This window comes from Medicago truncatula, chromosome 4, assembly GCF_003473485.1.
Source record: "Medicago truncatula cultivar Jemalong A17 chromosome 4, MtrunA17r5.0-ANR, whole genome shotgun sequence".
In the NCBI taxonomy this organism is placed as follows: domain Eukaryota; kingdom Viridiplantae; phylum Streptophyta; class Magnoliopsida; order Fabales; family Fabaceae; genus Medicago; species Medicago truncatula.
The window spans coordinates 28,483,751-28,496,438 of NC_053045.1; the positions used below are offsets into that span (position 1 = coordinate 28,483,751).

The 12,688-nt window shown below is 31.2% G+C and overlaps 2 protein-coding genes across 3 annotated transcripts; both read right to left on the reverse strand.

Annotated features, from left to right (window-relative positions):
* Positions 1 to 977: 977 nt before the first annotated feature.
* LOC25492327 (F-box/LRR-repeat protein At4g14103) lies at positions 978 to 4,407 on the reverse strand. 2 transcript variants are annotated; one of them, XM_039833793.1, is made up of 6 exons: positions 4,214 to 4,407; positions 3,815 to 3,880; positions 2,392 to 3,287; positions 2,144 to 2,296; positions 1,613 to 1,882; positions 978 to 1,313 (listed from the first exon to the last, which is right to left on the reverse strand). In XM_039833793.1, exons 3-6 carry the CDS (start codon positions 3,277 to 3,279, stop codon positions 1,245 to 1,247), a joined length of 1,380 nt encoding a protein of 459 aa, XP_039689727.1. In that variant the 5' UTR covers positions 3,280 to 3,287; positions 3,815 to 3,880; positions 4,214 to 4,407; the 3' UTR covers positions 978 to 1,244. The 2 variants fall into 2 exon arrangements, with proteins under 2 accessions (XP_039689727.1, XP_013455876.2); XM_013600422.3 differs by having other exon boundaries at positions 4,048 to 4,407.
* Positions 4,408 to 7,763: 3,356 nt separating this feature from the next.
* LOC25492328 (F-box protein At4g22280) lies at positions 7,764 to 11,223 on the reverse strand. Its single transcript, XM_013600424.3, has 6 exons — positions 11,075 to 11,223; positions 10,778 to 10,838; positions 9,222 to 10,125; positions 8,973 to 9,125; positions 8,419 to 8,688; positions 7,764 to 8,063 (listed from the first exon to the last, which is right to left on the reverse strand). The coding sequence occupies exons 3-6, from the start codon at positions 10,107 to 10,109 to the stop codon at positions 7,980 to 7,982; spliced, it is 1,395 nt and encodes a 464-aa protein (XP_013455878.1). The 5' UTR covers positions 10,110 to 10,125; positions 10,778 to 10,838; positions 11,075 to 11,223; the 3' UTR covers positions 7,764 to 7,979.
* Between the last annotated feature and the right edge of the window lie 1,465 nt (positions 11,224 to 12,688).

The following is a 12,688-nucleotide window of genomic DNA, read 5'->3' on the forward strand; positions in this document are numbered from 1 at the left end:
AAAATAAAAAATACTTAATGTGGGACATTTGTTTCATGGATGAGAAATTCATTCCTATGAATAATTTTCCTAAGTTGATTTATGGTTAGCACAACTTTAATATTGGAAGATATATGAGATTCCCTCTTTTTCATGGTAGAGTCAAGAATGTTGATTTTTACTTTATCCTTGATCGAATTAATAGCAGGCAGGCAGGTAAAGTAACTCTTGCTAAGTCTGTTCTTAATTTTATTCATATTTATTCTATGTTACGAATACAGGGACCTAACTCATCCTTATAAAACTAGCTTGTGAGGTAAGGAGTGTCTCTTCTTTATAAACTCTCATTAAGAATCTCATCTATCTAATGTGGGACTTGGGTTTTTTCCAACATTTTATGCATAATCTTTGGATCACATAGGGCATCGTTTGCATAAGTGGGAGTACTTGCTAAACCCTATAAGTTGGGGTGGTCTTAGGCTGAGAATGGCCACATTAGTCAATATTTCTGAAGGAGGTTCTATCACTTGGAAAATTATTACCAACTCTTTTTTAATTATAGAAAAAGAGAAACTATAAAGAAATTAAATGGGAGTGCTTGCCAAACCTATAACTTTATCAGAGTTTGTATCACAGATACACTTCCTTACTCTCATGGATTGAATGATACACAACTTATATCATCTTAAACATATGAGCTAACTTGAGGTTTGGACTTGTCTTTTTCACATTGCATGTGTTACATGTGTGTCACAAATCACAATACACTTCCTTACTCTTTCAGAGCAAAAAACAGAGGCCTTAAATCTTTTGAAATCTCTTTACTTTTCATGTAATCTATGCAAGAAAACATGTAATCACACAACCTGATTTCTAGTATTGATAATCTCTTTCCTTCACTGAGCTTTGAAGACTAAAATTTATTGATTGGGCAAGAACAGCTCAAAAAAGAGCTGTATCAATATAAAGTAGATGAAATTGTATACTCTTGACAAAAATAGAAGAACAAGATTGAACAATTACAGGCAAGTCTTATGTAGAACAATTTCGATCTAAAATCAATAGTTCATATTGGATAACAGTAAAAAACTGACTTTGCATAACACTTTTAATATATCAGTATCACCACAATCTGGTTGACTTGTACTGCTGGTACTTATTAGATGAATGAAGAACAAAAAACAGCTTTTATATCTAACATCTAACTTGTTCTTCATCATTAGAGAATTCTATGCAACAAACCAATATAAGTTTTGATAACTAGATTAAGAGGGTCGAGTAGTCGTCATTGAAATCTTGGTGAAATCCAAATGATCTTCAATTGAATTAATATCCTGTAACAAATATTGAATAATTAATTTTAAAATTATAAACATAAATGATAAAATCATTAGAGTATAAAGATAAAAATAATAATGTAATTAAAAAATTTGAAAGGATATAATCTATTTATTTTAACAAAAACACTCTTATTCTCAACCACGAATGTAATTGTATATATATAAATTCAAGACATATAAAGCTGTGTTGATGAACGGGGTTAACATCTAGAACAATAAGAGAGGATGAATGTTCTAAAACAGAAAGTATATAAACTCTGTATTGAAGAAAAGAATGTGTGTAAACGTCATACCCATACTAATAAGGAGGATTTCTTTAACCCCATGCGTAAACTTTTTTCTACTCTTCTTTTCTTTGCAGTGGGTGTGAAAATCTTTACCTTCAGTAACTTACTTGAGTGACTTACAATATATCGCGTAAAGTCCAGGTCAGTTTTAATGTTTTGAATTCCTTTAAATTCAAATGTAATGAGAGTTGTTGCAAGACATGCCGGAGTTACTAATGGCTCCACCCAACTCGAGTTTCCAACCTCCTTTCTCCGGGAATTGATTTCAATTTTTCTCTGCATGTAAAGCAAAAACTATCATTAGAATTTTCCAACTGGATATATAGTAAATAGTTTCAATTATATTATTAAGTAAATAAAGATAAAATTGATTGTTTTTGTAAAATCTACACAAATATAGATCAGATATAGATTGTTTAGAATTAATTAAATTGTTTAACTGTTTTATTTGCAAACTCCAGACTTTTGAGCCTATTATATTTCATCTTTTAAAAAAAACATATTGTGAAAATATAGTTATAAGAGCATCATACACACCATAACTGCAAGATCCTTAAGTTTTGGAGCATTCTGTAGAAAGCTGACGAGCATATTCCAATTGCAATTCTCAGATATTTCAACCGTTAAATATAATAAATTGTGAAAAGTGAGAAGATGTAAGTTGTCAAGTTTGTCCTCCATGCTGAGAAACTGCATAACAAAATTATAAAATGAGAATAGAGTAGCATATGGGTGACTAAATATGGAACTTGTAATTAAAAAAGAAAAATATTTATGAAACTTACATGAAAAGTTTTAGAACCGAGAGCCAATGTTTTGACATTAGAAAGTCCTTTCAAGAGTGTATACAAATTGTTAAAAACCGGACGCTTACAAATGCAAAGAGCAGCTTCATCAAGAGTGGACAAGTTTGTAAAGTCATATTTTCTAGGTTTCAATGAAAAATCAACCATAGAAAGAACTTCAAGTGACGGGACATTAATTTGTAGTGGACAACACTTAATAACAGAAGTAGGCATATATAAACAAAGGAATAATCTCTTCAATAAGTGAAAAGAGGTGTTGATCGGTAATGCAAAGGTCTCATGTAAAAGAAGTTCCTCCAAATGTGGACAACCAGACAGAAAATTATTGAGATCATACTCTTTACCGTCATCAACCATAGAATACCTCACAGTTTCACGGAGATGAAGAATCTTTAGTGACGGTAAATATACATGAAAAGCAGAATTGAGTGTTGGTTGAATTCTGCCCTGCAATTTTAAGACCACGAGTGACTCACACGTGGAAAGTCTAAGCGGCAATAAGGTTTTTTCATGGAGAAGCAAACCCAAGTCAAGTTCCTGGACCTTGAGATCTAATGCCTTTGAAACCCACATGTGTACATCATGTGGCTGGCAGCCTTTCTCACCATCAAGCCTTAGTTTTCTTATATTTTCGGTGCGTCTTAGGAGAGCAACATTTACAAATTTGATTTCTTTGGACAACTCAGGGTCTGAAATCTCTGGTAATTGAAAGTGAAGGTTGGGAATCTTGGTGCAGATCGACTCCCATCTTGTGGATAGAAAACATGTTCTATAACACTCTTTGGTTGATAGGAAAGACAAAATATGACAAATCAAATCGTCTGAGAGATTGCTTAATCGATCATGTTTTTCATCAGAGCACGCCATGACCTAATCTGAACAGCAGAGTAAAGTTATGACATGATTGAAGAGATTTCATTAACAATAAGCAGAGAGATTAATGCCATGACCGGGCAATGTTTTTACAAATGTTACATGAAAAATGTTACTGAAGCTGTCATAATTATAGACATGATTTCGACAAGGGAAACTTGCAATATGTAATAAAAAGAGTCAGAATGCACACATGTGGAAAAGAGACCGTAACAAGGTCTCTAGCAACATTTTATCAGCTGAAACTTGGCTTAGGTTAAACATTTTCTCATAAAAAAAAAACCAAGATTGTTGGAAAAACCTCAACTTTCTGCCAACAAGACCAAAACCAAAACCAAAACAAATTTAATGTTGTTCTGTCTTCTTTGAAAAATCTCTATCATTCCCTCAAAAGATGGGGTTTAGAACAAGACATCAAAGTTGAATTGAAAATCACATTAACAACAAAAAACCAACAGCTACCAGAAACCCAAAAATCACATTATCAGTTGAATTGAAAAACAAAGAACAGAGGTGAGGTCGCACGCACCTTATGAACTCAATTGATGAGTTCAGAGTAACGGAAAGGGGTGAACGTTGTTGTATTCGCGGTTTTCTGTATAAACAAACAAATATGAATTAAAAATGAAGTTTCTGAATCAGAATTTGAAGAAAGTGAATGAGGAGTTTTAACAAACATGTTAAGTGCATAATAAAAAAAAACGTTGAAAAGTGAAGATTGTGTACGATAAATCAGTTGAAACAAAAGACATTGAGAATTACCACAATAAATGAAGAAATGAAATTGGTGGTGTTTTCCTTTCTACATTTTGAGATGATTTTAGTCTCTGATTTATAGTCTAAGAATTAGGGTTAGCAAGATTTGTTGTTCAATGCTCAAAATGAAAAGATTGAAAAGCAAAGAGGAAAAGAAGGCTTTGTATCATACTCCAAGAAGAAGGATTCAGTTGATGTACTTGCTCTGCCATACTGTGCTACTGCCATGTGAGTGGTTAATGGCACATGTCTACACTTTTAACTTTTAACACCCAAGCATTAAACTGATTGACATTTGATAAGTTCAGCGAATAATTGAATATTTCGATAAATTGGGAGATGAAATTGATTGATGCTTGGAAATTTAAGGATGAAGTTGAGTATTCACTCAAAATTTATCATTTAAGATAGAGTGAATATACATTTTAGTTTTCAAATTTGCATGCATCGGTCAATTTCATCCCTTAATTTTTTCGAAATAGCAAATACGCCCCTAAATTTTTTCAATCAATTTAGTCCCTTTGCCAAGTCTCGTCGTTAACGGTGCTGACGTGGAGTTTCAAGTCAGCTTCCACGTGTATAATGACGAATTTGATCGAATTTTTTTGACTTTTTTTTAATGAAAGTCAACACAAATTGTTACACCGTCAAGTCAATCCTGAATTATTGATTAAAAATCAAGCAGGTCCCTGAATTATGTCAATGACTATCAAATCAATCTCTAAATTATTTAATTTTTTCTATCAATTTGATTCATGATACTCTCAAATAAATTGATCCTTAAATAATAATAACAAATATGGTGATTATGTCTATAAATAGACACTCAAGTGAAGTGCATAGTGTTCACTAAACACAAAATATGTAACCTGCAGGTGAAAGAAATGCTCAGGCAAGACAAATTAACAGAAGCATTTGTGTCTTTTTGAATTGGCTAATTTGAGTTTATATATATATATATATATATATATATATATATATATATATATATATATATATATATATATATATAGGGTGCGTTTGTTTTAACTTTAAAAAAAAATTGTGTTAAAGGAATCTAGAGATTAAATTTTAGAAATTTGAAAAACAAATCTGAAGTATTTTTTGTTTGCATACTATCCATAAAAATTCATTTTTAAAATAAAATAAGTGTTAACATCTACATGTGTTACCTCCTTGTTTTTGAAAAAACTTGATTATAAGAAAAGTTAATCCTAATAGCTTTTCATTTTAGGATCAAAATAGATTTTGTTGATAAAATAATTTTTCTAAAAATTAAAAAAAATTCCTAATACTTAAAAATGAAAAAAGTGATTCAGTTGCTGTACTTGCTCTGCCATACTCTGCCTACTGCTCACTTTTTATTGTTTTTTTTTATTTTTTTTTATTTTTAGTTATATCATTTTTTAACTAAAAAATAATATTTTTAATGGTTTTTTCATATAATGTAAGGATTCGCTTGCTGTTGCTCTGCCATACTGTGCTACCGCTCACTTTTAATTTTTTAATTTTTAGTTATATAAAAAGTGATATAACTAAAAATTAAAAGTACAAACATATAAATTTTTAGGAAAAATCATATACCAAAAAGTATATTCAAAAACAGCAATTTCATGTGATCTAAACAACCTATCAAAGCTTCAACAACACACAAAGTAGAAAGCATTTTCATAGCAACTACTCAACAAAAAAAACATGAACAATCATAAAATTCAAAACCAGTGAAATCATGAAATAATTAAAAAAAATGTGAAATGTAGTGAAAATGAAGAACACATACCTGATTTGATTACAGTAAGAGTAAAATCGCGTAGCCAAATTAGAAGAGTGTAGGTTTAAGGAGATGGAATCGAATCCAATTTTTCACATTTTTTAGCATTTATTTGACAGCGAGGATCAAATTGATAGATAAGATAAATAATTCAGGGATCAATTTGATAGTGAGTGACTAATTCATGGACCAACTTGATTTTTAATGAATAAATCAAGGATCAATTTGACAGTTACAATTTGTATTGACTTTCATTTTTTTTTAAGTCCAAAAAAAAATTCTATCAAATTCGTCCCTATACATGTGGAAGTTGACTTGCAACTCCACGTCAGCCTGAACGTGAAACGTCAGCACGGTTAACGGTGAGACTTGACGAAGAGACTAAATTGATTGACATTTATAAGATTCAGGGACATATTTGCTATTTTGAAAAATTGAGGGATGAAATTGACTAAGGACCAAAATGCATATTCACTCTTTAAGCTATTTATACAGTATTATAAGAACATACTTTAACATTTTTCTTTGTCAATTTATGGACTTTAGTCAGCGGTAAAGTTAGCACAATTTTTATGAGGGGGCCAAATATAAAGAAGAAATAAAATATATTTTAAAAACCATATATTAAACTTAATCAATAAGTAAAATAAATTTACAATAATTTTTACTTATATTTAATGAAACGACAACGAAGAAACTAAAATCTAACAATAATTATTTATAAAAGTTGAGCTCTATGATGTTGTAAGAAGTCAAATTTATCTTTAATTGACACTAACTTAAATAGATCATCATATTTTATTAACATCATCCCTCTTTCAATCAACAAAATTGTTTAGAGTAGTAAAGTAATAATGTAATATATCTATCAATTTGGGGTATGATTCTAACTAGCAAAGGACATGTACACTCGGACGGGTCCGTTTATTTGTACTCCCTCTGTTTTAAAATGAGTGTTGTTTTAACAAAAAAGTGCTAAAAAAAATTGTTTCAAAATGAATGTCACTTTCAGTTTTCAATGCAATAATAATTTTTTCTTTTCAATTATACCCTTCAATTAATACTATGTTACACTACTTCCAAAGTATTATTTTTTCTTTAATGAAAATCAAACCAATAGTTGATTAGGATAATTTGGTAAAATTGCTATGACATTTAACTACTTTATTCAATTCCTTAATATGTGTGCAATTGGCTAAAGCGACACATTTTGAAACAGAGAGAGTAGTAGATATGTAACTCTAGCAAGTTAGTTTGTAAACTGTGTGTAGTAGTCCTATCATTCTATAATATGTACTAACACTGATTGGAAAAATCACTCTCTTAGCAGGTTGGTTGATAAGACTCCTCAATAGACACCGACCAAGGATCGAAAAAACAACATCCAACCAAATGGTTAAGAGATACAAATATGTAACACTTATGTCAAATAAAGAACTTATACGTGTAAAAGTGCCATTCTTTACACCCTCATGATTTTCAGGCACTAATAAGTAACCATTCTGATTGCTAAGTCTGAGTGTGTGTGCCTATGAGTCTTACTGTTGTCCACTCCTCATCCCCACATAACATAAAATAGATAATAAAAACAAAATTATAGTAGGTAATTTGAGATTTGGTCAAATCTTTTTCACATTCCATGTGTAATGTGTGTCAAAGATACACTTTAAAACTTTTGAAATGTCTTTACTTTTCATGTAAATCTTAGGATGTGAACTATTTGGAAAATGAAGCCTTTATCTTAGAAATGCAAAAGTTCTGTCAGGTTTTATGCAGGAAAATTAGTTCACACTCCCTGATTTTGTCCCCCCCCTCTCTCTCAGATTGTGGTAATACTGATAGAAAATCTCATACATCAATCAAACTTCTCTAGATCATATAGAAAGACTGAAGTTTTTGAAAAGACACGATGACCAAACACCAAAACTGAACAAAAAGCAATATTTAGATATGCTAAAGCACACACAACACAAACATTCATTATTGTGCCTGAAAATATCTTATCACAAGCAGTTCGAGCATACAATTTGATTTCATCGTAGAATAAACAGACACACTCATAGGGGCATCAATTCCAATCAACTTCACATTGCAATATAACACTCCTTCACTATGGATATGCACATTATAAGTTAAAACTCACTCACTAAGCTTTGATGACTTAAATTTATTTATTGTGCAAGAACAGCTCAGAAAAGAGATCTTTAATATCCTTGAAGGCATCCAACTGATCTTCAACTGAATTAATATCCTGTGACCAATATTGAATAATTAATTTTAAGATTATAAATATAAATGATAAAATCATTAAAGTATACGGATAAAAAAAATTAATATATTTAAAAATTTTAAGAGGATATAATTTACTTATTTTAAGAAAAACAATCTTATTCTCAACCACAAATGTAATAGTATATATATAAATTCAAGAGATATAAAGTTGTGTTGATGGTCGGAGTTAATGTCTGTAAGAGTAAGAAAGGATGAAAGTTCTATCACCACCCCACAACATCATGCCAACAAATATTAACATACCAACCTTTTTCATTAAAACAGAAAGTATATAGACTCTGTATGGAAGAAAAGAAAGTGTGTAAAATTCGTACCCATACTAGTACGGAGGATTTCTTTGACCCCTTGCGTAAACTTTTTTCTACTCTTCTTTTCTTTGAAGTGGGTGTGAAAATCTTTACCTTCTCTAGCTTACTTGAGTGACTTACAATATATCGTGTAAAGTCCAACTCAGTTTTTATGTTTTGAATTCCAACAAATTCAAATGAAATGAGACTGTTAGTAAGACATGCCGGAGATATCAATGGCTCCACCCAACTCGAGTTTCCAACCTCCTTTCTTCGGGAATTGATTTCAATTTTTCTCTGCATGTAAACCAAAAATTATCATTAGAATTTTCCAAATGATAGCATATAAGATAAAATGTAAGTAAAATAGTTTGAAAGAAGGTTAAATTGGAAGGACAATCTGCACAAATATAGATCACATATAGATTGTATTGAATTAATTAATTTGTTGATCGGTTTTATTTGCAAACTCTATGCATCTTTTGCTAGGTCTTTGCTCTTCTTGTGCCAGGTTTTGAGCTTATATTATTTTATCCTTTAAAAAAAAAATTGTGCAAATATAGTTAAAAAATCATACACACCCCAACTGCAAGATGCTTAAGTTTTGGTGCATTGTGTAGAAAGCTGACGAGCATATTCCAACTGCAATTCTCATATATTTCAACCGATAAAAATAATAAATTGTGAAAAGTGAGAAGATGTAAGTTGTCAAGTTTGGCCTCCATGCCGAGAAACTGCATAACAAAGATGATAAAATGAGAAGAGAATTGCATATGGGTGACTAAATATGAAACTTGTAATTAAAAAAGAAAAATATTTATGAAACTTACATGAAAAGTGTTAGAACCGAGAGCCAATGATTCGACTTTAGAAAGTCCCTTCAGTACTGTATACAAATTGTTAAAATCCGCAGGATTACAAATGAAAATAGCAGCTTCATCAAGATTGGACAAATTTGTAAAGTCATATTTTCTAGGAGCCAATGAAAAATCAACAAGATAAAGAACTTCAAGTGACGGGGCATTAATTTGTAGTGGAAAACACTTAACAACAGAAGTAGGTATATATAAACAAAGGAATAATCTCTTCAATAAGTAAAAAGAGGTGTTGATCGGTAATGCAAAGGTCCCAGCTAAATTAAGTTCCTCCAAATGTGGACAACCAGATAGAAAATTATTGAGAGCATACTCTGTACGATCATCAAAGATAGAATACGCCACAGTTTCACGGAGATGAAGAATCTTTAGTGACGGTAAATATACATGAAAAGAAGAATTGAGTTTTGGTTGAATTCTGCCCTGCAATTTTAAGACCACGAGTGACTCACATGTGGAAAGCCTAAGCGGCAATAAGATTTTTTCATGGAGAAACAGATCCAACTCAAGTTCCTGGACCTTGAGATCTAATGCCTTTGAAACCCACATGCGTACATCATGTGGCTGACAGCCATTCTCACTATTAAGACTTAGTTTTCTTATATTTTCGGTGCGTCTTAGGAGAGCAACATTTACAAATTTGATTTCTTTGGATAACACAGGATCTGAATTCTCTGGTAATTGAAAGTGAAGGTTAGGAATCTTGGTGCAGATCGACTCCCATCTTGTGGATAGAACACATGTTCTATAACACTCTTTGGTTGATAGGAAAGACAAAATATGACAAATCAAATCGTCTGAGAGATTGCTTAATCGATCATGTTGTTCATCAGAGCACGTCATGACCTGAGCGGAACACCTGAATATAGTTATGACATGGTTGAAGAGATTTCATTAGCAATTGACAGAGAGATTAACACAATTTCAATAAAATTAGATTCCAGAAGTAACAAATCTTAGGAATAGGTACAAAATGATTGATAAATAGAAAATGATGGAAAATAGAGGAATGAATATAATTGAAAACTGTATATAGTAGCAATGACCGGGCAATGTTTTTACAAATGTTACATGAAAAATGTTACTGAAGCTGTTAAATTTAGTAGTGTGGTTGAGGTTGCCTAGAAATAAGTTCAACCAATGTTGCTTCCTTCAACCAACAAAATGGAAAGTTTATGTCATAATCATAATTATAGACATGATTTCGACAAGGGAAACTTGCGACAAGTGATAAAAACAGTCAGAATGCACAATGATATTATTATTACGTCAGAAATTCAAAATGGAACTTGAAACTTCTATATCATTTTGTGCATGTAAATTCAACTGCTATGTTCCAATGACATTTTTTGGTTTATACTACAACGAGACACTTGAAAATGCAATGTACATTAATCTTATAACGGAAAATCATAACGAACAGCAAGCAGAAACCCCGAAAATCACATGAGCAATCGGGCTAAAAAAATGCATAAACAAACAAAGAAGAACAGAGGTGAGCTCACACGCACCTTTTGAACTCGTGATTGCAGAGTAACGGAAATAGGTGAACGTTGTTGGATTTGCGGTTTTCTGCAGAAACAAACAAATAGGAATTAGAAATGAAGAAAAGTGTTGCAAATGTAGCAATTATATAACATTACAAATTCAAGTTTGTGAATCAGAATTTGAAGAATGTATTCAGAGTTTTAACAAACATGTTAAGTGCATAATAAAAACAAAGGGAAAATGTGAAGATTGTGAATGATGAATGAGTTGAAACAAAAGAAATTGATTGATTGAACCACATAACAAGAATAGAGAATTACTCTATGATCGTACGAACGAATGAAGTAAAAACCCTACAAAGTTGCGAGCGCGCTACACAGAGAATGTAATGCACAATTGTTTAAGAATTGGACGCAGATAAAGAGAAAGTGCGGAAAAAGTGTTGAAATGTTGGAGAAATGGGGTTAAAAAAAATAAATATATCTAATATTAGTTTTAAAAACCGGACAGATGAACAACTTGGTAAGGGTAACAGGTCAGGCCCTCCAACTAAAGTCTACGACCGAGCCTATTTAAAGTCTAACTCAGCTCAGCTCGTTTATTAACAATATCAGGCTCAAGCTTTTTATAAAGTCTATTTATATAAATAGGTCAGGCTAAGGCTTATAAAAAAGCCTATTAAGTCCGACAGGCCGACATATTAATTTTTTTTCCATAAATTCGAGCTTTCATGTGATTGGTTATTTAGTAGTAAGTATATTGATGTAATTAGACCTTCGTAAGATTTCATTATTTAGTAGCATAATTCATGTGTTGTTAGATCTTAGTGTAAAATAGACTTTCGGACTCCATAAGGCCTTTAAAAAGGTTAAGCTATGCCTCGAAAATAAACCTATGACGGATAATAGGTTAGGCTCGGGCCAATAATTTTTTGGTGTCATTTAACTTAAGCAATGAAGTGTTTTTAACAACAACATACCCTTAGTCATACCTTCAAATTGGATCCCAATTTTCTTTTTAGTTTTGCGAAGAGACACTTGGTGCTGCTTAATAGATCAATTGCTTCGATCTCATGGTATTTAATAAATAAAATTATTTATCACATATCAATTTTAGGTGAGTTCGGCGTGAAGGAATCATGTACTAAATTCTTTGTTGTTTGAACCATTTTCCTACGTTGAGCGTCATATTGGAGCGGGAAAGAACGGTGATATATTCTTCAAAAAAAAAAAAAAAAAAAGATGGTCAACTAGTGTATTTTGATTTAAGTACCCAAAAGACTAAACAACTTGGTGTTAAAGTAATGCTTTTTTACGATGTTGCATTTTTAAAAAAAAAAAAAAAAAAAAACCTTGTTTGAATTGGGTTTTAGTGTTGTCACCTTAGAAATTTATGATTTTATAATAAAAAGTGGTTTGTATAATAAAAAGTGGTTTATGAATCACTTATATCACAAATATTACAAAGTGTGTGAAAAAAGAAAGAAAAAAAACCATTTGTTAATTATGAATATTTTTGCTTTATCAACTTTATATTGAAAGTCTATTCTCTTTATATTTGCAAACTGATGTGATTTTTGGGGATTTAAAATTTCCTCCCTGCAATATTTTGTTTATCAATAACATAAGAAACACGAACAAATGAATTGTATAGAATATGATTAGGATGTTGAGTATATCCTTCATCTCTTCTTTGTGTGATGTCTTTAGAAGATATTTTCCTTTTTCCAAAAACCACATCATTTGGAATAAAACTCTAGATGGGAAAACATAATTTGGAACACCTCTACTACTCCTTCAAAATCTCAACATATGAGAATTTGATATTAAGGGATATTCTTTACCATATGTCTGTAACTTATGTATCAAGCAAACTGAGTCAAGTAAACACCTAATTTTTTATTGTCGGTATCCTACTAGAATATGGTCTTGTTT